At 46.8% G+C, this 26,304-nt stretch overlaps 2 protein-coding genes across 3 annotated transcripts in view; one reads left to right on the forward strand and one right to left on the reverse strand.

Moving 5' to 3' along the window:
• The window catches only part of LOC142759925 (histone H3-like centromeric protein A), a 212,641-nt gene that overhangs the window by 13,262 nt on the left and 173,075 nt on the right, over positions 1-26,304 (reverse strand). The window lies entirely within an intron of this gene.
• Positions 6,326-8,861, forward strand: LOC142760550 (histone H3-like centromeric protein A). Its single transcript, XM_075863741.1, has 4 exons — positions 6,326-6,398; positions 7,703-7,839; positions 7,908-7,985; positions 8,290-8,861. Exons 1-4 carry the CDS (start codon positions 6,326-6,328, stop codon positions 8,419-8,421), a joined length of 420 nt encoding a protein of 139 aa, XP_075719856.1. The 3' UTR covers positions 8,422-8,861.

A 26,304-nucleotide genomic window follows, 5' to 3' on the forward strand; every position in this document is an offset into this window, starting at 1 on the left:
AATTGATCTAGGGGTGTAGTGAGCATTTTGACCGCACAAGTGTTTTGCAAAAATGAGTAAACAATAGATGTTGCAGATTAAAAATGGCTTTTTTCCACAAATATGCCATTTCAGTGCCCAATGTGTTGTGCCCAGCTTGTACCACCGTAGACACACATCCCATAAATTGTTAAGCGGGTTCTCCAGAATACACCATATGTGGTCATAAATTGCCGTTTGGGTACACTGCCAGGCTCAGTTGGACCACCATTTGGCTTTTGAAGCGCAGATTTTGCTTGGTGTATTAGTGGTATTTCAGCTTATAATGTGGGGGCATATGTGAACTGGGCGGAGTACATCAGGGTATATGTAAGCTGTGCGGAGTACATCAGGGTATATGTAAGCTGGGCGGAGTACATCAGGGTATATGTAAGCTGTGCGGAGTACATCAGGGCATATGTAATATGTGAGGAGTACATCAGGGTATATGTAAGCTGTGCGTAGTACATCATTATATATGTAAGCTGTGCGGAGTACATCGGTATATGTAAGCTGTGCGGAGTACATCAGGGTATATGTGAACTGGGCGGAGTACATCAGGGTATATGTAAGCTGTGCGGAGTACATCAGGGTATATGTAAGCTGGGCGGAGTACATCAGGGTATATGTAAGCTGGGCGGAGTACATCAGGGTATATGTAAGCTGTGCGGAGTACATCAGGGTATATGTAAGCTGTGCGGAGTACATCATTGTATATGTAAGCTGTGCGGAGTACATCAGGGTATATGTAAGCTGGGCGGAGTACATCAGGGTATATGTAAGCTGTGCGGAGTACATCAGGATATATGTAAACTGGGCGGAGTACATCAGGATATATGTAAGCTGTGCGGAGTACATCAGGGTATATGTAATATGCGCAGGGTACATCAGGATATATGTAAACTGGGCGGAGTACATCAGGGTATATGTAAGCTGTGCGGAGTACATCAGGGTATATGTAAGCTGGGCGGAGTAAATCAGGGTATATGTAATATGCGCAGAGTACATCAGGATATATGTAAACTGGGGAGTACATCAGGGTATATGTAAGCTGTGCGGAGTACATCAGGGTATATGTTAGCTGGGTGGAGTGCATCAGGATATATGTAAACTGGGCGGAGTACATCAGGGTATATGTAATATGCGCGGAGTACATCAGGATATATGTAAACTGTGGAGTACATCAGGGTATATGTAATATGTGCGGGTACATCAGGATATATGTAAACTGTGGAGTACATCAGGGTATATGTAATATGCGCGGAGTACATCAGGATATATGTAAACTGTGGAGTACATCAGTGTATATGCAAGCTGTGAGGAGTACATCAGGGTATATGTAAGCCGTGCGGAGTACATCAGGGTATATGTAAGCTGGGCGGAGTACATCAGGGTATATGTAAGCTGTGCGGAGTACATCAGGGTATATGTAAGCTGTGCGGAGTACATCAGGATATATGTAAACTGGGCGGAGTACATCAGGATATATGTAAGCTGTGCGGAGTACATCAGGGTATATGTAAGCTGGGCGGAGTACATCAGGATATATGTAAGCTGTGCGGAGTACATCAGGGTATATGTAAGCTGGGCGGAGTACATCAGGATATATGTAAGCTGTGCGTAGCATAAATACGGTCAGAGTACGGATGCGTATCCATAGCCGCCCATATTTACGGAAGCGCCCATAGACTTCTATGGGAGAGTCCCTGCTGTAATTACTGATGAAAAATACGGTCGCGTGCGTGGGGCATAAGAAACTGCAGCTGCATCCCCCTCCTCCCTGTTTACAGTTTTTCACTAGATGGAACTTGCACGATCAACGATATATCCAGTGAGTCGGCGCTCATTTACACGAGCCGACGCACGCTGTACGGGGATGAGCGATGGTTAATACGATGGTCCGTGCTCGTACAGTTTACGAATTGTCGGCAGCACATCCCCTGTTTGTACGCTGTGGACAACGAGGATTTTTTGGGACGCATAAAAGATGTGATCAGCTGACCAATGAGTGCAGTTTATCGTCTGATCGTCGCTGCCCGTGATCGAAAACAAGCGCTCGTATGATTATCGGCATTGGTAAAGGGGTCTTAATGTCAATAAAAGGTTTTTTTTTTATATCACAACGTTTCTAAGCATTTTCTATAGAACTTGATAGAAACCCATCGAGCCTAAAATAGACCCATCCTGGAACCCAGGGGTATAAACAGGCTTTTCTTTACAGCCGAGGTCTTGATGACGTCATTGAGACCGCGCGGTGATCGTGTATTATAATTATTATAGATTGTGGGAGATGAAACATCAGGATATAGTTTTGTTGGCTTTAGCGATGGTTTGAACATTTGGTGTACTTCTTCTATTAGCCACAAGGGGGCGATACATAACATGGAAGAACGCAGTGCGGGAGCCTTTTGGTTTTTCTTGGCTTTTATATTGTGGGGCTATTATATAATCTATACCAGTGGTTCCCAACCGGGGTGCCGAGAGCTGTTCAGGGGTGCTGCGGCTCAACCACGGCAAAAAAAAAAAAAACACAATTTTTTTTAAAATTTTTTTTATTTTTTTTGCTACAAGCTCCGCCCCCGACGTTGTAGCAGACGTGACGCGCGGACGTCTGTTACAAGCACCGCCCACAGCTTCCCACTAGAAGCCTGACGGAGGGAGAGGAGCCATTAACACTGGGCAGGGTAAGTGGGTTTTCTTTACTTTCTTAGCAGTTGTGTGAGAAATGGAGCCAGGGGAATGTGGGTAGTTGTAGTTCTCTCCTCTTATACCTCCTCCCTGTAATGTCCTCTGATATCCCATAATAACGTCCTGGACATGCTGGGAGTTGTAGTCCTCTCCTCTTCTACCTCCTCCCTGTAATGTCCTCTGATATCCCATAATAACGTCCTGGACATGCTGGGAGTTGTAGTCCTCTCCTCTTATACCTCCTCCCTGTAATGTCCTCTGATATCCCATAATAACAGCCTGGACATGCTGGGAGTTGTAGTCCTCTCCTCTTCTACCTCCTCCCTGTAATGTCCTCTGATATCCCATAATAACGTCCTGGACATGCTGGGAGTTGTAGTCCTCTCCTCTTATACCTCCTCCCTGTAATGTCCTCTGATATCCCATAATAACGTCCTGGACATGCTGGGAGTTGTAGTCCTCTTCTCTTATACCTCCTCACTGTAATGTCCTCTGATATCCCATAATAACAGCCTGGACATGCTAGGAGTTGTAGTCCTCTCCTCTTATACCTCCTCCCTGTAATGTCCTCTGATATCCCATAATAACAGCCTGGACATGCTGGGAGTTGTAGTCCTCTCCTCTTCTACCTCCTCCCTGTAATGTCCTCTGATATCCCATAATAACGTCCTGGACATGCTGGGAGTTGTAGTCCTCTCCTCTTCTACCTCCTCCCTGTAATGTCCTCTGATATCCCATAATAATGTCCTGGACATGCTGGGAGTTGTAGTCCTCTTCTACCTTCTCCCTGTAATGTCCTCTGATATCCCATAATAACGTCCTGGACATGCTGGGAGTTGTAGTCCTCTCCTCTTATACCTCCTCCCTGTAATGTCCTCTGATATCCCATACTAAGTCTGGACATGCTGGGAGTTGTAGTCCTCTTCTCTTATACCTCCTCCCTGTAATGTCCTCTGATATCCCATACTAAGTCTGGACATGCTGGGAGTTGTAGTCCTCTCCTCTTATACCTCCTCCTGTAAACTTTCTCTGATATCACATAACATCCTGGACATGCTGGGAGTTGTTGTTCTTATACCTCCTTATTTATTCCTTCCCCAGGGGTAAGCACACTTTCTGTCTGTGATGGTCCCTTTACTAGAGGGGCAGATGGTTATTTTATCGGGGGGCGGGGGGACTGAGGCTGATGGTGGCTTTACTGGAGGGGGCTGATGGTCATTTTACTGGGGGGACGGAGGCTGATGGTGGCTTTACTGAGGGGTCATTATAATGTGAGTGGGGGGCTGACGGTCATTACTGTGAGTGGGGGGCTGACGGTCATTACTGTGAGTGGGGGGCTGACGGTCATTACTGTGAGTGGGGGGCTGACGGTCATTACTGGGAGTGGGGGGCTGACGGTCATTACTGGGAGTGGGGGGGCTGACGGTCATTACTGGGAGTGGGGGGGCTGACGGTCATTACTGGGAGTGGGGGGGCTGACGGTCATTACTGTGAGTGGGGGGCTGACGGTCATTACTGTGAGTGGGGGGGCTGACGGTCATTACTGGGAGTGGGGGGCTGACGGTCATTACTGTGAGTGGGGGGCTGACGGTCATTACTGGGAGTGGGGGGGCTGACGGTCATTACTGGGAGTGGGGGGCTGACGGTCATTACTGGGAGTGGGGGGGCTGACGGACATTACTGGGAGTGGGGGGGCTGACGGTCATTACTGGGAGTGGGGGGGCTGACGGTCATTACTGGGAGTGGGGGGCTGACGGTCATTACTGGGAGTGGGGGGCTGACGGTCATTACTGGGAGTGGGGGGCTGACGGTCATTACTGGGAGTGGGGGGCTGACGGTCATTACTGGGAGTGGGGGGCTGACGGTCATTACTGGGAGTGGGGGGGCTGACGGTCATTACTGGGAGTGGGGGGGCTGACGGTCATTACTGGGAGTGGGGGGGCTGACGGTCATTACTGTGAGTGGGGGGCTGACGGTCATTACTGTGAGTGGGGGGGCTGACGGTCATTACTGGGAGCGGGGGGCTGACGGTCATTACTGTGAGTGGGGGGCTGACGGTCATTACTGGGAGTGGGGGGGCTGACGGTCATTACTGGGAGTGGGGGGCTGACGGTCATTACTGGGAGTGGGGGGGCTGACGGACATTACTGGGAGTGGGGGGGCTGACGGTCATTACTGGGAGTGGGGGGGCTGACGGTCATTACTGTGAGTGGGGGGCTGACGGTCATTACTGGGAGTGGGGGGCTGACGGTCATTACTGGGAGTGGGGGGCTGACGGTCATTACTGGGAGTGGGGGGGCTGACGGTCATTACTGGGAGTGGGGGGGCTGACGGTCATTACTGGGAGTGGGGGGGCTGACGGTCATTACTGTGAGTGGGGGGCTGACGGTCATTACTGTGAGTGGGGGGGCTGACGGTCATTACTGGGAGTGGGGGGCTGACGGTCATTACTGGGAGTGGGGGGGCTGACGGTCATTACTGGGAGTGGGGGGCTGACGTCATTACTGGGAGTGGGGGGCTGATGGACATTACTGGGAGTGGGGGGCTGACGGTCATTACTGTGAGTGGGGGGCTGACGGTCATTACTGGGAGTGGGGGGCTGACGGTACATTTTCGCTGCTGCGTGTCTAGAGATCATATGGATTATTAGATGTTTTATTTCTGTATATTTGTACTGCGTTGTTGCAGCTCATCGTCCTCCAGCTGCGGCCTTTCATTTCCATGACGACTGCTCCACTTTTCCTTTGCTCCAGTTTTAAATTTCCCACCTTTGTCTGGATTACGGATTCTCTGTAAGGTTCTGTGCACACGACCTATTTTCAGGCGTTTTACGCCTCGAATCACGCCTGAAAAGACGGCTCCATTACGTCTGCAAACATCTGCCCATTGCTTGCGGGATCTGCTGCGGGTAGCTCTTCTGTTGCCGCATTATTAAATAGATCATTGATGTCGCTGTTCTGGTAATTGATGCCACGAGGATCTATTGTATTCATTGATGCAGCGTGCGTTAATTACTGACATCCGGCAATCTCATATCTTCACCGTCAATGTCATCACTTTCTTGTCACTTGCATTGGTGGCATCAGTCAGTATAAAACCGCTCCGTTTATCCTACGTCACCTGTGATTCTGCTGAATTGTCACCGTCTGTTATTTGCTTAACTGATTCTATGTCTCTCAGCAGCGTTTTACATCATCATGAAACCACCCCAGAAAAGCTCGTCCCGCAGGAAGTCGGCGCAGCCGCAGAAGAAACCTGCAGCTCCTCCTCAATCTCCGCCAAGTAAGAGAAAGTTGCACCTTGATCATCTTATCACTCTCATTATATATTTTATTTTAAAAATGAATTCCAGATAACCTCGGGTCGTGTAATACTAGATTGTAATCCGTTTCTCAGCTTTATATCTTAGAGGGTTCGTTTCTATGCAGGTAAAAATCTGTTACTTACCGAAATTTCTGTAGCACAAGGCCGCCACTAGGGGGAGCAAACTGAGGACTGATTTATATAGGCACAACAGGAGCTGTATGCATGTGCACAATCGTCTCCCCCTAGTGGTGGTTGCAGGAAGCACGTTACTATATGGCACTGGGAAGGGAATCTGAGAACACAGCTCACACCCATGAAGATATATTATGAAATGAGGGATCTAAGAATTTCCAACCTGCAGTCCGACCGCTCTATTCATTCCCTATGTGATCGACGGAAATAGTCAAGTTTGACTGCTCTTTGCCCAATTATGCACTCTGCCGTGAGCGGCTCCGCGCAGGCAGGCGCGATGTTGTGACGTCAATTTCTGAGCCTTTTTTCTACTCCGTTTATGCAGCGTGTGGATGAGACGTGTTTTATCTCATCCACTTTGCTGCTACTGTATTATGCTGCCGATTTTTCCGCATTATAATACAGGTATACGCCGTATTTACGCAATGTGTGAACTGACCCTAACCTCTCCACCCACCCCCCCCCCCCCCCCCGCCAGTCCCCGCAAAAATGTTCTTGCATCAAACCGGTCCTCGGTGCAAAATAGGTTGGGGACCACTGCCATAGAGAATGACTTGAGTGACCACCACTCTGGGACCCGCACTCTTGTTAACAACCCGCAGCGATCCGGCATTTATCACCTATCTTGTGGATAGGTGAAAAATTATTTTCGTGGTACAACCCCTTTAATCAGGTATCAATGGGACTTGATGGACCCCAAATTATCAGTCATAGAAAAGTATCTAAAATTTGAACGTCCACATTTATATCCTTTTTAGGTCCAACATTCTGTGCTGATTAATTTCTTAATGTCGTTTTACAGCAGTTGGAGCACAGTTTTCTGAAACGGAGCTCTAAATCTCCTGCGTAGACAGTTACATGGTATAATTTTGTCTCCCTGCAGCCACCACTAGAGGGAGCTCACTGCATACTGTTTTGTTACCAAGTTCAATGTACAACCATATACAATGAGCTCCCTCTAGTGGTGGCTGCAGGTAGCATGTTCTGTTTTAAATCTGTTTACCTGATGTTCCTTGGGGGACATTAAGGTAATAGGCCATGTTCACACAGGGCAGATACGCGGCGTAAAAGTACACAGCGTATTGGCCCTGGGCTCCGGAGGTAATTCTGGCTGAAAAACTGCAGTTTTTCGGCTGGAATGTCCATAGAAGGTAGAAAAAAACCAAAAAAACCCATACTTACCCGTAGCCATGGTGACGTGTCCCTCTGATGTTCTGCAGCAGTCATATGGGATGAGACATCATCCCTGGAGGCCGGGTTGAACGCAGGAGCAGAGAGATCTGGGTAAGTTTGGCGGTTTTTTTCCGCTGCGTCTGGATGAGATTTGTTTGAATCTCCTCCACTCTTCTGCTTCTGTATTACGCTGTGGAGTTTCCGCAATGAAATCCGTTGCAGAAAATCCGCCGTGTTTACCCTACGTGTGACCCCGGCCAGACAGTGAATTTCCATGTAGCGGGAGATTCATTTTTAGCTGTGATTATGGATTTCTTTCTTACAGGTAGTGGGGAAACAAGTCACAGACCGAGCACGCAACGAAGAAGACGTTACCGCCCAGGAGCCCGTGCACTGATGGAAATAAGAAAGTACCAAAAATCAACCAATCTGCTCATTCAGAAAACCCCGTTTTTCCGCCTGGTGAGTGGATGTGTCCTCTGCGGCTGCTCCTCTTTATTGTCGGTGATATTCCCCTTTTATTCTTGCAGGTGAGAGAGATCTGCCTGAAGTATTCCCGCGGCGTGTTTTACTACTGGCAAAGCACCGCACTTATGGCACTACAAGAGGTCAGTATCTCATACAATGCACTGTCCATGTAACGCATGGGTCAACCAGAGAGGGAGCTGCTCTTTGCAGTGGTTCACTACTCAGCCCCCGCCCCCTCTAACACATCCATATGCCCTAGCGGGACATTTGCATAGGGGTTGTGATGCATTGTGGGAGTTCCAGAGGCCAGACCCCCCCCCCCCCACCATCACTCTAGCTAACAGCTCATAAAAGTGAAATCTGATCAGTCCTTCGAGCTGTGTAGTAAATTATACCGGGAGTGCTGTCACTTTAAGAGGGACTAATGCTCTTCTGTATCCACAGTCAGCTGAGGACTTCCTCGTGAGTCTCTTTGAAGATTCTTACCTCTTCAGTCACCAGGCCAATAGGGGCACTCTCTTTGTGAAGGACATGCAGCTCGCACGGAGAATCCGAGGCATCCCGTATGAACTGTGATAACGCTGCCGTTTTATCTCTCAAGATTTGATGAAGAATGATCACGTGTAAATAGTTTTATATTAATGGAGAAAATCTATTGGGAAATACAAGTTTTACCATTGCATAAAAGATCCAGTTTGGAAGAGTAAACCGGCTTTAGCGCCCCCTCCTGACACTGGTTACAGTGGAGGTTTTTTCTTTGTTTTATCTGTTCATGGGAAAGTTGTTACAACCAATATGGCTGCCGCTGCAGTTTGCAGGGTGGTAGTGCAGTCGTTTTTCTGTCCAGCTATGTAATGGGTTATAGGGGTCCAGGATGTAGCACAGAAAATGACCACAAGGCGGCACTGCTGGACAAAACCGCTAACAAAGACGCTGGACACAACCGCTAATGAAACCTGATCTGGCCGACCTTCTAATTGTTCTGCTGAGTTTATGATCCGCTTCCTGTTTTTATTCTGTGAAGATTTGTTAATTTTTTCAAATAAAAAAAAAATGTATATTATAACTTTGATCTTCATCATTTTAGACTAATCTTCATAAGGGCTTGGATATGATCAATGACTCCAGCTTCGCTGTAGTTCAATACTCTTGCTCTGTCCCACCCCCATTCTTTACACTGCAGCTATGCTTGTTCAGAGTGTTTGCTGTGTGGGTGGGTGTGTGGGTTGGGTCCAGAATTATTTGGGCAGTGACACAATCTTCATGATTTGGGTTTTGCTGCCACCACATTGGATTTGAAATGAAACAACTGAGATGCAATTGAAGTTGAAACTTTCAGGTTTATTTCAAGGGGTTAAACAAAAATCTCCTGTGAAAAGTTTAGGAATTGCCACCATTTTTCTACACAACCTCCTCATTTCAGGTGATCAAAAGTGATTGGACAAATTAACATTACCATAAATGTTTTTTTTAATACTTTGTAGAGAATCCTTTGCAGGCAATGATGGCCTGAAGTCTGGAACCCATGGACATCACCAGACGCTGGGTTTCCTCCTTTGTTTTTTTTGTTTTTTATATTTCAAATTTTTTATTTTCAAGAAAAGAAACGGGGATACAGAAAAAGAAAAGGGGGTGACATGGGTACAGAAAAAGCCCATGAGGGCCGATCATTTCAACCTATATTTCAACAACAATAAGTAAATATGCAATCAAAGTCCTCCCAACATAGTACCATCAATACACTACAAGCATTAGTATAGCAAGACAGGAATACCAGCATTACACCCTCATCCGCCCCTCCATCACCCACATCTCAGTCAATTCTTAGTAACGATTGATTCAAATAGGGAAGTAAACGAAGGGTAGAAGGACAAAAGGAAGGGGGGGGGGGGTATAGGGAAAATCTTAAGAGGGAGAAGGGGAGATGTTCTCCCCTCACTCTCCCCCCCCCCCCCCCCCCCCACAGCACATCACAGACCAGAGAGAACTCAAGAGCTCCCTGGTTCTCCACTAATCAGTTCACCCATGGCCCTCTTGTATCTGCCCGACTTGCAGAAGTCAAACCAATAGAACCAGGTTTTCTGAAACTGTGTTGCTCGTTCGGGTGCGGAATGGAGCAACTCCTCCATTCTCCGAATTTCGGGATTGCGCTCCAGCCATTGTCTAGTCACAGGAGGCTCAGAGGATCTCCAACCCCCCGAGAATACAAGCCTTCGCTGCGTTCAGCAAATGTCTCACTAACATCTTCCTGTAGCGCCCCACAGGTATATCGTGGTGGTGCAGCAAAATCCATGCCGGATCATCTCCCAGCGAGATTCCTGTGATCTCCAGAATGATATCTTGAACCTCTGACCAATAGGTGCGAAGGTTCTCACAGCTCCAGAATATATGTAAAAGCGTTCCCTCTTCTCTGCCGCATCTCCAACATAAAGGAGAAACATCCAGGAACATTTTATGTAGCACATGTGGGACTCTGTACCAACGGAATAGTATTTTAAAACTGGTTTCCTGATAGGCGTTACTAATAGACGCCTTATGTGTGAGGAGCATGATCTTTTCTTTTTGCTCTTGTGTTAGAGTAATCTGAAGATCTCTTTCCCATTTCGTAATATATGGTGGGATGAAATCCTCAGCAGGAGTGAGCAGCACGCAGTAAAGACTGGACAGGGCCCGTCTCACATGCCCCGTTTGAGAACACATAGTTTCAAAGGAAGATAGAGCTCGGTCATAGGAAGCCGGTGTAGGTAGTCTTGACTAGTAATGAGTCAACTGTAACGCCTGCCATTGGGACGCGTCCGGGAGACCCTCTGGCTGGGAACGCTCTTCTCCACGCAGCCAGGGCCGCCATCAGGGGGGTATTAGGGGTACTGGTGTGAGGGGCCCGGCCAAACCTAACTGAAAGGGTGGCCGGGCAACTGCCGCGACATTCTTTTGGTAGGAAAAAACGGGCCCTTGCAATGGGGCCCGTTTTTTTCACCAAAAGAATGTCGTGAGCTGCTGCGGGCCCCCTCCCCATGGGGGGGCCGTCAAACCGCCCGCGCGCGACCGATCGCGCGCACAAGGAAACTCCCGCGCATGCGCAGTCACGAGCGCGCACCCACGAACGGCCGCACTCGAGACCGCCGGTGCGCGCACCCGCGAACGAAGTTCGTGCAGCCACGGTCACACATGGACAAAACTTACCTGGAGCCTGGCTGGAGGTGAAGGACTGGACGTCTGGACCGAAGACCTCGCCTGGAAGACATCGCCGGAAGAGGACTGGAGTGGGAGCAGCTCTTCTGACACGGTGAGTAAATTATCTCAAAGTGCTGTTTATGTATGGCCCTGTTCACACAGTATTTTGCAGGCAAAAAAAAATCTGCCTCAAAATTCCTTAAAGAATTTTGAGGCAGATTTTGACTTGCCCACACTATCTTGCCGCGTTTTTTGCCCGCGGCGATTGAGGACAGCAAACAAAAAACGCAGCGAAAAATGAATTTTCTGCCTCCCATTGATTTCGATGGGAGGTCAGAGGCGGAACCACGGCAAGAAAGGACTTGCTGCTTTTTCTTTTTTCCGCGACTGGCTCCCATTGATTTCAGATTAAATCAATGGGAGGCGGTTTTGGAAGTTTTTTGGTGCTGATTCTGACGCAGTGTCCGAGTCAATATCAAGGCCCAAAAACTCTGTGAACTGGGCCTTATTGTTAGGGCTTATTCAGACGAACGTGTAATACGTCTGTGCAACGTGCGTGATTTTCACGCGCCTCGCACGGACCTATGTTAGTCTATGGGGCCGTGCAGACCGTCAGTGATTTTCACGCAGCGTGTGTCCGCTGCGTAAAACTCACGACATGTCCTATATTTGTGCGTGGTTGGCGCATCACGCACCCATTGAAGTCAATGGGAGCATGAAAATCACACCCAGCACTTCCACAGCAGTATAAACTATGAATGAAAACAGAAAAGCACCACGTGCTACAAACATACAAACAGAGTGTCATAATGATGGCGGCTGCGCAAAACTCACGCAGCCGCGCATCATACGCTGCTGACACACGGAGCTGTTATGGACCTTTTGCATGCGCAAAATGCCACGTTTTTTGCGCGTGCAAAAAGCACACGCTTGTGTGAATCCGGCCTTAGGGTAGGAACACACTAGGCATGAACACTGCGGATTTTATGCAACACATTTTATTGTGGAAACATTGAGATCAATGGTGACGGAAACATCGCTAATGGTTTCCGTTCGTCACCGTTCCGGCAGGTTTTCGGACGGAATCAATAGCGTAGTCGACTGCGCTAAGGGTGACGGAAGCTGTGCTGTCACTTTCACTTTCCGTTGCGGGGTTCACCCGACGGAAACCTCAGACGGAACCCCGGAACGGAAGCGAACGGTTTTGTGAACAGGCCCTAACACAAAAGTTTTGTATTTTTTTAAGCTGGTTCACAAAAAAAAAGAATTACAAATTCTACTGGACCAACTGCCTATTTAGAGACCGGCAGCAGCTCCAGGAGCGACATCATAAGGGTAGGAACACACTAGGCGGATATGCTGAGTAAAACTACACATGTTATCCGCCCCGGTAGCCGCAGGGAATTCCGACAGCAAAACCGCACCAAATAGTGGCGCAGGTTTCGTGAGGCTTGTCCGCTGCGGGAATCCTGCAGGGAAAAAAAAGTTTAGACTAGTCCTGGTGACGCATCTCTCTCTTCTGAACGTAGCCCCGCCTCCTGGGATGACGCTGTAGACCATGTGACCGCTGCAGCAGTCACATGGGATGAAACGTCATGACAGGAGGCCGGGCTGCGCTAAGAATAGAGGATCGTGTCACCAGGACTACGGCCGGGGCAAGTCTAAACTTTTTTATAAATTTAAAAAAGTGCCTTTTTTTTTCTCATGTGTGATTTTTGCGGCAGAACCGCAGCATTTCCGCAACAGAGGAGCGGCGATTCCACAGAATAAATTGACATGCTGCGGCTTAAAAAGCCAAAAGCCGCACTGCAGGTCCATTATTTTTGCAGCGTGTGGATGAGATTTGTTCAAACCTCATCCACTCTGCTGCGACTGTAATACGCTGCAGATTTTCCACAATAAAATGTGTTGCATAAAATCCGCATTGTTCATGCCTAGTGTGTTCCTACCCTAAGGCCGGATTTACACGAGCGTGTGCTTTTTGCGTGCGCAAAAACGTGGCATTTTGCGCATGCAAAAGGTCCATAACAGCTCCGTGTGGCAGCAGCGTATGATGCGTGGCTGCGTGATTTTCGCGCAGCCGCCATCATTATGACACTCTGTTTGTATGTTTGTAGCACGTGGTGCTTTTCTGTTTTCAGTCATAGTTTATACTGCTGCGGAAGTGCTGGGCGTGATTTTCACGCACCCATTGACTTCAATGGGTGCGTGATGCGCGAACAATGCACAAATATAGGACATGTCGTGAGTTTTACGCAGCGGACACACGGACACACGCTGCATGAAACTCACTGACAGTCTGCACGGCCCCGTAGAGTTAGATAGGTCCGTGCGAGGCGCGTGAAAATCACGCACGTTGCACGGATGTATTACACGTTCGTCTGAATAAGCCCTAACAATAAGGCCCAGTTCAGAGTTTTTGGGCCTTGATATTGACTCGGACACTGCGTCAGAATCAGCACCAAACAACTTCCAAAACCGCCTCCCATTGATTTAATCTGAAATCAATGGGAGCCAGTCGCGGAAAAAAGAAAAAGCAGCACGTCCTTTATTGCCGCGGTTCCGCCTCTGACCTCCCATCGAAATCAATGGGAGGCAGAAAATGCATTTTTCCCTACGTTTTTTGTCTGCTGTCCTCAATCGCCACGGGCAAAAAACGCGGCAAGATAGTGTGGGCAGGTAAAAATCTGCCTCAAAATTCGGTGCGCGGTTCCAGGCGGTTGCAGGTGCGCATGCGCGGGAGTTTGCGTGTGCGCGCGATCGTTCGCATGGGCGGCAGTGTTTGACGGCCCCCATGACGACCCCCATGCTACCCAGGGCCGCCATCAGGGAGGGGTATTATGGGTACTGATGTGAGAGACCCGGCCAAACCTAATTGAAAGGGGGGCCCGCAGCTCACGACATTCTTTTGGTGAAAAAAACGGGCCCCATTGCAGGGACCTGTTTTTTTTCTACCAAAGGCAAGTCGCGGCAGTTGCCGGGCCCCCCTTTCAATTAGGTTTGGCCGGACCTCTCACATCAGTACCCATAATACCCCCCCTGAAGGCGGCCCTGGGTAGCATGATATAGTGCTGGACGGAGTACCGTTAACAGGCGGTGCCACGGTAGGGGGGCCCAGAAAACTTAGCTGTAGGGGGCCCTGAAATTCCTGATGGCGACCCTGCACGCAGCCATGCATTGCCCCTATAAAAATGACTTAATCTAAAATGCCCCTGCTGTACCCATATCTTAAAGGTCTGATCTGACAGACCTGGGCCAAATTCCGGGTTACCCAAAACCGGAGTGAGGGGTGATGACAGTTGTGATATTCCCTCTCTACTCCGCACCTTTCTAAACACCTGTAAAGTTGGATATATGGTAGGATGATCACAAAATTATTTTTTTCTATATAATATTGCTTTTAGTATGTCATTAAAATAAATTTTATTTATTTGTGTTGTACTTTTTCTTTTTTTTCTTTCTTTTACTCTATGGGGGCTGCCATTTTTTTTTTATCTCTGTATGTGTCGATTAACGACGCATACAGAGATGGAATACGGCAGCTACAGGGCATAGGAGTCAATGAACGGGAGCCGTTCCATTGACTCTGCTCTCTGTCTCTGTACTGCGCAGACGCAGGTCAGAGTCACACAGCAGAGCAGCTGTTTGCAGGGAGATAGCAGGCGCCATACTGAAGACCAGCTGCACTGCAGGTAAGGTGTGTGTCTCTGTCTGTCCCACTCTCTATCTCACAGACCCCCGCTCTCGTGACCCCCGACGGGCCCCCCCCCTTGTATGAAGGACACATGATGCAACTGTACTGGGAAAGCCCTGAACGATAAATCTCTCTAGTTGTGCTGAGACTGTTTGAGGATGTGACTAATGAACCTCTCACCCTCCAGTAGGAGGGGTAATGGTGGTCACCCAGCTTTCCCAGACCCCTGAACGATAAATCTCTCTAGTTGTGCTGAGACTGTTTGGGAATGTGACTAATTAACCTCTCAGTCTCAGCACAACTAGAGAGATTTATCGTTCAGGGGTCTGGGAAAGCTGGGTGACCACCATTACCCCTCCTACTGGAGTGTGAAAGGTTCATTAGTCACATCCCCAAACACACTCCAGTAGGAGGGGGTAATGGTGGTCACCCAGCTTTCCCAGACCCCCGAACGATAAATCTCTAGTTGTGCAAAATCAAGTGTAATCAAGCATTTTTTTTAATGTGCTTTTTGGCACGTAAAATGTGCAAAAAATACACGGCGTGTGAACCGGTCAACTGAAAAGTCATTCTCTTCACTTTCATCATTCTAAGGGTATGTTCACAGGCAGTGTTTTCAGCTGAAAAATCGGAAGCAGGACGCCTGCAAGCGTCTGCCCATTGGTTTCAATGGGAGATACGGCGTTCTGTTCCGACAGGGCGTTTTTTACGTGGTCGTTTTCCAAAACCGGCACGTAAAAAGACGCCCGCCAAAATGAAGTGTATATCACTTCTTGGGACGTTTTTGGAGCCGTTTTTAATTGACTTTATAGAAAAACAGCTCCAAAAACGGCCGTAAAAACGTGAGTTAGATTAAAAAATGGCTGAAAATCAGGAGCAGTTTTCCCTTTGTTTAGTAAGCGTGTGAACATACACTTAGCCTTTTGGTGTTTCCTATAACTTCTGCCAGATGCAGAATCACACCCAAAATGGCTGCCGGACACTGCTTAGCAATTTGAAGACACCTTTTCCTGGCTTGTGGGAGGGGGGGGGTGAGATTCCCTCCCACATTTACGGCAGCTGTGAGTCAGGTTGCTTTGCCTTATTCACCTTGCTGTAATTGTGGGAAGTTCTCCCCCTGGTGGCCAACATGGGAAAACATGTCAAATTATTATTTCATTTTTAATACTTTCCACCATATGGAAGAAAAAAAAAATATAGCAAAAAACGTAAAAAATATAATAGCAATAAGTAACAACACTTAAAAAAAAAGGTTTAATTCGCGACACATTCCCTTTAAGGCAGCAAAATAGGCTAGTAAAGCTCTGTATATTGGCACACACCTCACACTCCATTACGGACCATAATTGCAGATAAAAATACTCATCCATTCATTTCTATTGCAAATGGACACTTCCTATATTTACAGGGCCACCTGATCGCATCCTGCAATATTGACACAGATTAAAGAGAACCTTTAATCTTTAAAGGGAAGGTGTCGCGCAAATTTATTTATTTTTTTATATGTTATTGCTTTTAGTATGTTATTAAAATAAATTTTATTTATTATGTTTTTGTGTTGTACTTTTTTATTACTATTACTTTTACTTCACTTCACTATGTGGGCTGCCATTTTATTTTCATCTCTGTATGTGTCGATTAACGACACATACAGAGATGGAATACGGCACATACATCCCCATAGAGAATGCGAACGGGAGCCGTTCCATTCACTATAGCGTACGCCGTCTGTGTGGGAACGGCACATGCGCCGCTCCCACACAGTCCAAAAGGAAGGTCTTCGGCCGAGCGACATCCGGCGCCATTTTCATGTGGACCGGAAGTCGCGGCCGGACAGTAAGATGACTACTTCCGGTCGCGGCTTCCGTCCATTTGTTCAAGCAAGGACTAGGAGCGGACGGAGCGGCGGCGGCAGGAGCAGGTAAGTTATGTTTGTGTATGTTCGTGTTATACTGTGTATTTACCACTGTATCTAATCCTCCTACACTGTACATTCGCTCAAAAAATGGCGACACACAGTGTAGGAGGTTTGAACATTCAACCCCCTCCTTTCTCCTGGCACTAGCCAGGATAAAGGAGGGGGGATTGTTTGAGGACGCTAAAGCGAGTGTGTCTTCTCCAATTTTGCAGCATAAAGCAATAAGGTTGCTTTACCACATGCCAATGCTGCAATTTTGGGAATTTCTCCCTCTAGTGACCAGCACATGGAAATGTTATAAATTAGAATCTAATTTATAATATTTCCTGACTTGTGAAAAAATGTTAAAAAATTAGAACAATGTTTAATCATTTATATACTAACAGTTTAACTAAAAAAACAAAAAACATTTTTCTAGCGACACATTCCCTTTAAGCTAAAGAAATGCAGCTCGATCGCGTTGAGATCTGGTGACTCGGTCATTGCAGAATATTCCACTTTTTTGCCTTATATACTCCTGGGTTGCTTTCGCAGAATGTTTTGGGTCATTGTCCATCTGTCCTGTGAAGCAACGTCCAATCACCTGCTGCATGTGGTTGAATCTGAGCAGAAAGTAAATCCCTGAACACTTCAGAATTCATCCGGCCGCTTCTGTCTTCAGTCACATCATCAACAAACACTAGTGACCCAGTGCCAGGCAGCAATGCATGCCCATGCCACCACACTGCCCCCGCCATGCCACCACATTGCTACACATGCTATACATGTGTTACACAGGATGTGGTGTGCTTTGGATCATGAGCCGTTCGAGCCTTCTCCATACTTTCTTCCTCCTATCATTCTGGTGCAGGTTGATCTTAGTTACATGCTGTTCCAGAACTGGGCGGCTTCTTTACTTGTTGTTTGGTAAAGTCTAATCTGGCCTTTCTGAGGCTGATTAATGGTTTTCACCTTGTGAACCCTCTGTATTTGCTCTCATGAAGTCTTCTCTTTATGGTGGACTTAGATACTGATCCACCTACTTCCAGGAGAGTGTTCGTCACTTGGGTAGATGTTGTGAAGGGGTTTTCTTCACCATGGAAAGGATTCTGCGATCATCCACCACTCTTGTTTTACGTGGACGTCCAGGCCTTTTGGAGTTCCTGAGATCACCAGTGTGCTCTTTTTTTTTTAAGAGTATACCAAACTGTTGATTTGGCCACTCCTGACATTTGTGCTTCTCTCTGATGGATTTCTTCATTTTTTTTCAGCCTAGCGATGGTCGGTTTCACTTGCATTGAGAGCTCCTTTCACCTCATGTTGTGGGTTCACAGCAACAGCTTCCAAATGCAAATCCCACACCTGGAATCAACTCCAGACCCTTTACCTGCTTAATTGGTGATGGAATAACGAGGGAATAGCCCATGCAGCCCATTAAATAGCCTATTGAGATAATTGTCCAATTACCTTTTGGTCCTTTGAAAAAGAGGCAGCTACATATTAAAGAGCTATAAGGGTATGTTCACACGGCCTATTTTGGGTATTTTTTCGGCCCGCATAACACATTGCCTTGTTGTGCCAATAAAGATTTTCTAGACCCGCTGTAAACCATTTTACCCGTAAGTCACAGGCTACAGCGGGGGTTCCGAACCAGTGGCTCATGAGCCACCTATTGCCTGCTGTATGGCTGACCATAGGAGTCCTTCGTAATGACCATGTGAATCGTCAATTTACATTGTTCCAGCAGAATGGGTGCTGGTCTCGGTGCAAGTCTCCTTAAAGAAGTGACCACATCTAATGCTTGGCGCACTGGTCGTCACTTTTTTAGTGCCAGTGTCATTTTTATTATTTCTAGTTTTGGAAGTAAAGCAGTTTTAGTAATAAAATACCACAAAAAAACCCCGGACCCTCACATACCTTGACCCCAGAAGCTGAGACGATAGATGGGGCCGTATTTCTGGGCCAGGCGCATGAAATGTCGAGGAAGATCACTGCGCCCCAGATCCATCAGATTCCCGATGAAGGGCAGTGGTGCGGGACGCGGAGGGCGCTGGTTCTGGTCGAGTCCTGACAGGCGACATTTGGAGTGGGAACATCTTAAGTATAGAAAGAAGAGGACGACGAGGGCCGGCAGCAGCAGAGGGACCATAGTGAAGCTGAAGACTTAGGCCTCATGCACACGACCGTAGCCATGTGCACGGCCGTGAATTTCGGGTCGGCCGGCTGCGGACTGTCAGCCACGAGCCGCCCGCAAATCGCGGGACATGCACATGGCCGCGGCCATTATTTTCAATGAGCCCGGACCGCAGAAGACAGCCGTAATAAGACAGGTCCGTTCTTTCTGCGGTGCGGGCTCCTGGGCCATGCACAGACCGTAAAAACTACGGTCGTGTGCATTGCCCCAGAAAAATGAATGGGGCCGCAATTCTCCCGTGGATTTTCGGGGGAATTGCGGCCGCAAAAGCACGTTCGTGTAGATAGGGCCTTAGGAGATGCTGGGTGTATATGTAGAGACAGGCGTAACCTTGAGGACAGGAAATATACAGAGGGAGGCATGGAGATTGATAGGAGAGGAGGCAGCGTACACAGGGTGAGCACTCAGTGTGGAGAAGACACATTTTATGCACAGCCATAAATTGAGTGGAGTTCCCCTTTAATAACCTCACCAGGTGGCAAGGCCCTGGCATGCTGGGAGTCGTAGTTTCACAACCGCTGGAGAGTCTCCGCTCTAGAGGATCACAAGCTTCAGGCTGCACATTCCCAGTACAGTGGAATCCTCAGTCTGGGATCACTGCAAGTCCAAATTACATTGGTGGCAAGATTTGGGGGCTCTGAACTCCTCTCTACAGCAATCTACAAATTATGTGTGTGTGTGTGTGTGTAATGTAATATGCAGTGTTTGTGTGTGTGTGTGTGTGTGTGTGTGTGTATACACATACACATACACACACACATTATACATACACACACATATATATATATATACAAACACACATATATATACATATATACACACATTATATATATATATATATATATATATTACATACACACACACACATATACAGTATATACACACACACACATATACATATATAAGTATATATATATACACACATATATATATATATATATATATATATATATATATATATATATATATATATATATACATACACAAATACACTACCGTTCGAAAGTTTAGGGTCACTTAGAAATTTCCTTATTTTTGAAAGAAAAGCACAGTTTTTTTCAATGAAGATAACATTAAATTAATCAGAAATACACTCTATACATTGTTAATGTGGTAAATGACTATTCTAGCTGCAAACGTCTGGTTTTTAATGCAATATCTACATAGGTGTATAGAGGCCCATTTCCAGCAACCATCACTCCAGTGTTCTAATGGTACATTGTGTTTGCTAACTGTGTTAGAAGGCTAATGGATGATTAGAAAACACTTGAAAACCCTTGTGCAATTATGTTAGCAACGCTGTAAACAATTTTGCTGTTTAGAGGAGATATAAAACTGATCTTCCTTTGTGCTAGTTGAGAATCTGAAGCATTACATTTGTGGGTTCGATTAAACTCTCAAAATGGCTAGAAAAAGAGAACTTTCATGTGAAACTCGACAGTCTATTCTTGTTCTTAGAAATGAAGGCTATTCCATGCGAGAAATTGCCAAGAAACTGAAGATTTCCTACAACGGTGTGTACTACTCCCTTCAGAGGACAGCACAAACAGGCTCTAACCAGAGTAGAAAGAGAAGTGGGAGGCTCCGCTGCACAACTGAGCAACAAGACAAGTACATTAGAGTTTCTAGTTTGAGAAATAGACACCTCACAGGTCCTCAACTGGCAGCTTCATGAAATAGTACCCGCAAAACAAACGCCAGTGTCAACGTCTACAGTGAAGAGGCGACTCCGGGATGCTGGCCTGCAGGGCAGAGTGGCAAAGAAAAAGCCATATCTGAGACTGGCTAATAAAAGGAAAAGAATAATATGGGCAAATGCACACAGACATTGGACAAAGGAAGATTGGAAAAAAGTGTTATGGACAGACGAATCGAAGTTTGAGGTGTTTGGATCACACAGAAGAACATTTGTGACACGCAGAACAACTGAAAAGATGCTGGAAGAGTGCCTGATGCCATCTGTCAAGCATGGTGGAGGTAATGTGATTGTCTGGGGTTGCTTTGGTGCTGGTAAAGTGGGAGATTTGTACAAGGTAAAAGGGATTTTGAATAAGGAAGGCTATCACTCCATTTTGCAACGCCATGCCATACCCTGTGGACGGCGCTTGATTGGAGCCAATTTCATCCTACAACAGAACAATGACCCAAAGCACACCTCCAAATTATGCAAGAACTATTTAGGGAAGAAGCAGGCAGCTGGTATTCTATCTGTAATGGAGTGGCCAGCGCAGTCACCAGATCTCAACCCCATAGAGCTGTTGTGGGAGCAGCTTGACCGTATGGTACGCAAGAAGTGCCCATCAAGCCAATCCAACTTGTGGGAGGGACTTCTAGAAGCATGGGGTGAAATTTCTCCCAATTACCTCAGCAAATTAACAGCTAGAATGCCAAAGGTCTGCAATGCTGTAATTGCTGCAAATGAAGCATTCTTTGACAAAAGCAAAGTTTAAAGGAGAAAATTATTATTTCAAATAAAAATCATTATTTCTAACCTTTCTCAATGTCTTGACTATATTTTCTAGTCATTTTGCAACTCATTTGATAAATATAAGCGTGAGTTACCCCAAACTTTTGAACGGTAGTGTATACAAAAAAAGATAAGGCTACATGTCTATATTCTCCCAGTGATCTGCATGTGAGTGTAAAAGCCCTTTAGGCCTCATTCACACCAAGTTTTTTTTTAACTGTGGTTTTTAATATACTTATATTACTTATATAGGTCAGGTCTCTATGCTCTATTTTCTCATGAGCTTCTCAGATGGGGGTTACCAGGAACTAGGAAACCCCTCTAGGTCTATTCATGCTCAGGGCCGACCTTATTGGTGTGCGACCTGTGCCATTGCACAGGTCTCCATTCCCCTGCTTGTGTTTCAGAAGCACCCGGGCCTGGCGAATCAGCAGCTGCATTTCCGTCCGGTCGCTTCTTCGGTCAGTGGAGTCACTATCGTTGTAGCAGCCAAAGCGGCTACTAGCGGCAACACCGGGCATGAGGGTGCACGTGCCTCCCGCCTGGACGGCACCCCCATGTTATCTCCCTGCTCTTCTATCTACTAGGCCAGTGGTTCCCAACCAGGGTACCGCGAGAACACTTCAAGGGTGCCGCAACATTCCTCTGAACCACGGCCATGCTTTCTCTCCTCCTCCTCACAGCGTGCAGTGCATGGGAGGAGAAGGGGATTTTTTGCAGCCTCTGTAGATGGCACCCCCCACCCCACCTTCCTGTATATAGCACCCCCCCTTCCTGTACATAGCTCCACTGTAGCTCCCTGAAGGAGCGGAATCCCCCTGTGGCCGGGGATTATATGGACAGTGACATCAGGGGCAACTCGTGAAGTGGAATCCCCGCCTACAGGGTTGCTGGCGCAGTGATTTGGCTCCAGGCGAAGCCCCTGACGTCACTGTCAATAAAAGGACAGAGACGTCAGGAGCTTCTCATGGAGTGGAATCCCCGGTCACAGTGTCGTCAACGCTGTGGATGGGGATTCCGCTTCAGGAGTTGCCCCTGATGTCACTGGACAGAGACATCAAGCTCTCCATCCAGGAACGGAAACCTCAGCCACAGGGGGATTCCGCTCCTTCAGGGAGCTATAGTGCCGCTATCTACAGAAGGGGGGTGCTACCTACAAGGGAGCTATGTGGCACTACCTACAAGGGGGCTGTGGGGCACTACCTACAAGGGGGCTGTGGGGCACTACCTACAAGGGGGCTGTGTGGCACTACCTACAAGGGGGCTGTGTGGCACTACCTACAGGGGCTGTGTGGCACTACCTACAGGGGGCTGTGTGGCACTGCCTACAAGGTGAAGGTGGGGGATTATGGCACTGTCTACAGGGACAGGTACGGGGGCACTATCTACAGGGGGACACTATCTACAAGGGGGGGGTGGCTGTGTGTGGCAGCCAGGGGAGGTGGGCATTATACTGTATGGAGGCCACTAGGCGGACATATTATACAGTGTAGGGGCACTACAGGGAGCAATATACTGTGTGACACTTAGGGGGCATAATACTGTGTGGGCAGCATTAGGGGACAAAATACTGTGTTCTTGAATAATATATATTAAATATTATTATACTGTATGGGGGCACTAAAGGAGCATTCTACTGTGTGTGGGGCACTAAATGGGCATTATACTATGTGGGGGCACTATATAGGGCATTACACTGTGTGGTGGCATTATACTTATTTATGGGGCATTTATGATGGGGTGGACCGCCGAAAGATAATTTCGCATGGGACATCATCTATCCTAAGGCCGACTCTATTCACGCTAATAGGATATATAGAAGGAGATTGTTATCAAGAGGCAACCCCTTTAATGGAAGACATAAAATTACAAATCTGCTCTATTTCTATTCATTTCTTCTCTTTTCTCTATTAAGTAAAAATTAAATAAACATAATAATAATCACAGGCACTCTACAATAGTTATGTGATTTAAGTAAATAATAACATGTCATTAATGTCATTTTGAAAAAATTAAAAGGAAAAGGTTCTATCGTTCCACCCGCATGCTTGCCTGGTTAAAATATGGTCACTGTATGTGGTCTACTTTGTTACCAAGTCAACCTCAAGTGTTTGACTGATTCTGATTTAATGTAAATATATTTATGGGCCTACTATTATAACTGAAGGCTTGCATGAATTGTGTTTCAGTTTGTACTGCATTTACATAATGTAGCTATTAGTATGTAGTACATGTTATTTATCATACTAAACTTTCTGAATTTGCATGGTGTTCATGTATAACAAAAAAAATATTCTTCTAATTTAATGCATTATATTATCATTGGTGTCATTATAATATACTACAAAATAAACTCAAGGAGGAATAGATTTTTTCCTTTTGGACAGTAGAAGCTTCAAATTACTAAGATCTCTGTAAAGCACTATTTCTTTCATTGTTTAAGTATCGCCTAAAGAAGTCTGTTTGCTTTTGAGACAAATACTACATAAATTAGACATTATATTAGACTCATAATAAAAATGATCACTAATTTATACAATTATTGCCTTTCCTATATTATCTTGGTCTCTAACACAGGAAATAGATTCCAGATGACAACTAGTGATGGTAGCCATTACAGCTCTGCTCAGCTGACAAACTCAGCATCGCTAATGTACGTACACTACCGTTCAAAAGTTTGGGGTCACCCAGACAATTTTGTGTTTTCCATGAAAACTGACGCTTATATTTATCAAATGAGTTGCAAAATGACTAGAAAATATAGTCAAGACATTGACAAGGTTAGAAATAATGATTTTGATTTGAAATAATAATTTTCTCCTTCAAACTTTGCTTTCGTCAAAGAATGCTCCATTTGCAGCAATTACAGCATTGCAGACCTTTAGGGTATGTGCACACGCTAGCTACCTTTTACGTCTGAAAAGACAGACTGTTTTCAGGAGAAAACAGCTGCGTCGTTTCAGACGTAAAAGTTCCTCGCATTATGCGAGGCGTCTGTGACGCTCGTAAATCTTGAGCTGCTCTTCATTGACTTCAATGAAGAACGGCTCAAATTACGTTGCAAATAAGTGTCCTGCACTTCTCTGACGATGCAGTCATTTTACGCGTCGTCGTTTGACAGCTGTCAAACGACGACGCGTAAATGACAGGTCGTCGGCACAGCACGTCGGCAAACCCATTCAAATGAATGGGCAGATGTTTGCCGACGTATTGTAGCCCTATTTTCAGACGTAAAACGAGGCATTATACGCCTTGTTTACGTCTGAAAATAGGTTACCTTCCCCTGTCTTTTATCGCTTCATCTAATGAATGACCAGAAAAGCAAAAAGCACGGCGCGACATAGTGCAGGTCAATGGGGTTTAAATAGAATATTGAACGTGGTCTATTATGCTCACCACGAAAGTGCTTGGAAAAGGCAATGAAAAAGTGCTGCTGCCAGGATCCAAACCGGTAAACCAGGTGGTCACCGCTAGTTAGAACGTAAAGAGGTAGTGGAAAAAGGGAGGATACCGTGAGGCGCTGCTGCGTGGCTGTTGAAGGAACTCAGCGATGGTAGACAAAATGATATAAATAAATATATGTTTATTGAAAAACATTAATAATAATGGCTACGCGTTTCAACGCTGTACTAGCGTCTTCCTCAGGCCGTTAAAATTACATACAAAAGAGGTTGCTTATATATCAACGGAAATCTAAGCACACAGGAAGGAAAAAAAAGGGGTCAAAAGGGGAAAGGTCAAAGAATGTGTAAAGGATCTGCCAGGCACTGCTTCAGGGTTAACTCCCAGAATTAATCAGTCAACACCTGAGTGTACATCCCTGAGACAGACACCAGCTTCCTCCACTCAGGCTGGCAGGCTTAGGAGTGGGAGAGCCTATCGCAACCTGGCCAGACTCAGCTAGCTCCCGCCCTCGGTCTATTTAAGCCTGCTCTTCCTGTCCATCTGTGCTTGTGAATTCTTTCCTTGAGGTTTCCTGGCCCAGCTACAGCTCCTGCTACTTTTTGATCCTGCTCCATACAGACCCCGGCTTACCGACTACTCTTCTGCTTTTCGCTTTGTACCTCGCACTCTCCTGGCTTGACTCGGCTCGTTCACTACTCTGTTGCTCACGGTGTTTCCGCGAGCAACTGCCCATTTCCCTTGCTTGTGTTCCCTTGTTTGTTTGTCATGTTTGTCATGCACTTACTGAGCGCAGGGACCGCCGCCCAGTTGTACCCCGTCGTCTAGGGCGGGTCGTTGCAAGTAGGCAGGGACAGAGTGGCGGGTAGATTAGGGCTCACTTGTCCGTTTCCCTACCCCCCCCCCACCATTACAAATTCACAAGCCCAATACCTAGTCTACCCTGGTCCCTGACACCATTATGGAACCCCGTGAAACCCTGGCTCAGCAAATGCAGGGTCTCTCCCTACAGGTCCAGGCCCTGGCTCAGAGGGTCAACCAGCCTGATGCTACCTTGGTAGTTCCCCTCACCGCACCCCTTGAACCCCACCTCAAGTTGCCCGACCGGTTCTCAGGTGACCGGAGGGCTTTTCTCTCCTTTCGGGAGAGTTGTAAGCTTTACTTTCGCTTAAAGCCTCACTCCTCAGGTTCTGAGAGCCAGCGGGTGGGTATAATTATGTCCCGGCTCCAGGAAGGGCCCCAAGAGTGGGCCTTCTCCTTGGCTCCTGGCGCCCCTGAACTTTCCTCCGTTGATTGTTTCTTTTCTGCCCTCGGACTTATTTATGACGAGACTGACAGAACTGCCTTTGCCGAGAGTCAGCTGGTGACCTTACGTCAGGGTAAGAGACCTGTTGAGGAGTATTGCTCTGACTTTCGGAAGTGGTGCGTAGCTTCTCGGTGGAATGACCCTGCCTTAAGGTGCCAGTTTAGGTTGGGTCTGTCGAACGCCCTGAAAGACCTGCTAGTTAGTTATCCCTCTTCTGACTCCTTAGACCAGGTTATGGCTTTAGTGGTACGACTTGACCGACGTCTCAGGGAACGACAACGTGAACGTTTATGTGTTTTTTCCTCCGACTCCCCCATGATGCCTC

This window comes from Rhinoderma darwinii, chromosome 4, assembly GCF_050947455.1.
Source record: "Rhinoderma darwinii isolate aRhiDar2 chromosome 4, aRhiDar2.hap1, whole genome shotgun sequence".
Taxonomy (NCBI): domain Eukaryota; kingdom Metazoa; phylum Chordata; class Amphibia; order Anura; family Rhinodermatidae; genus Rhinoderma; species Rhinoderma darwinii.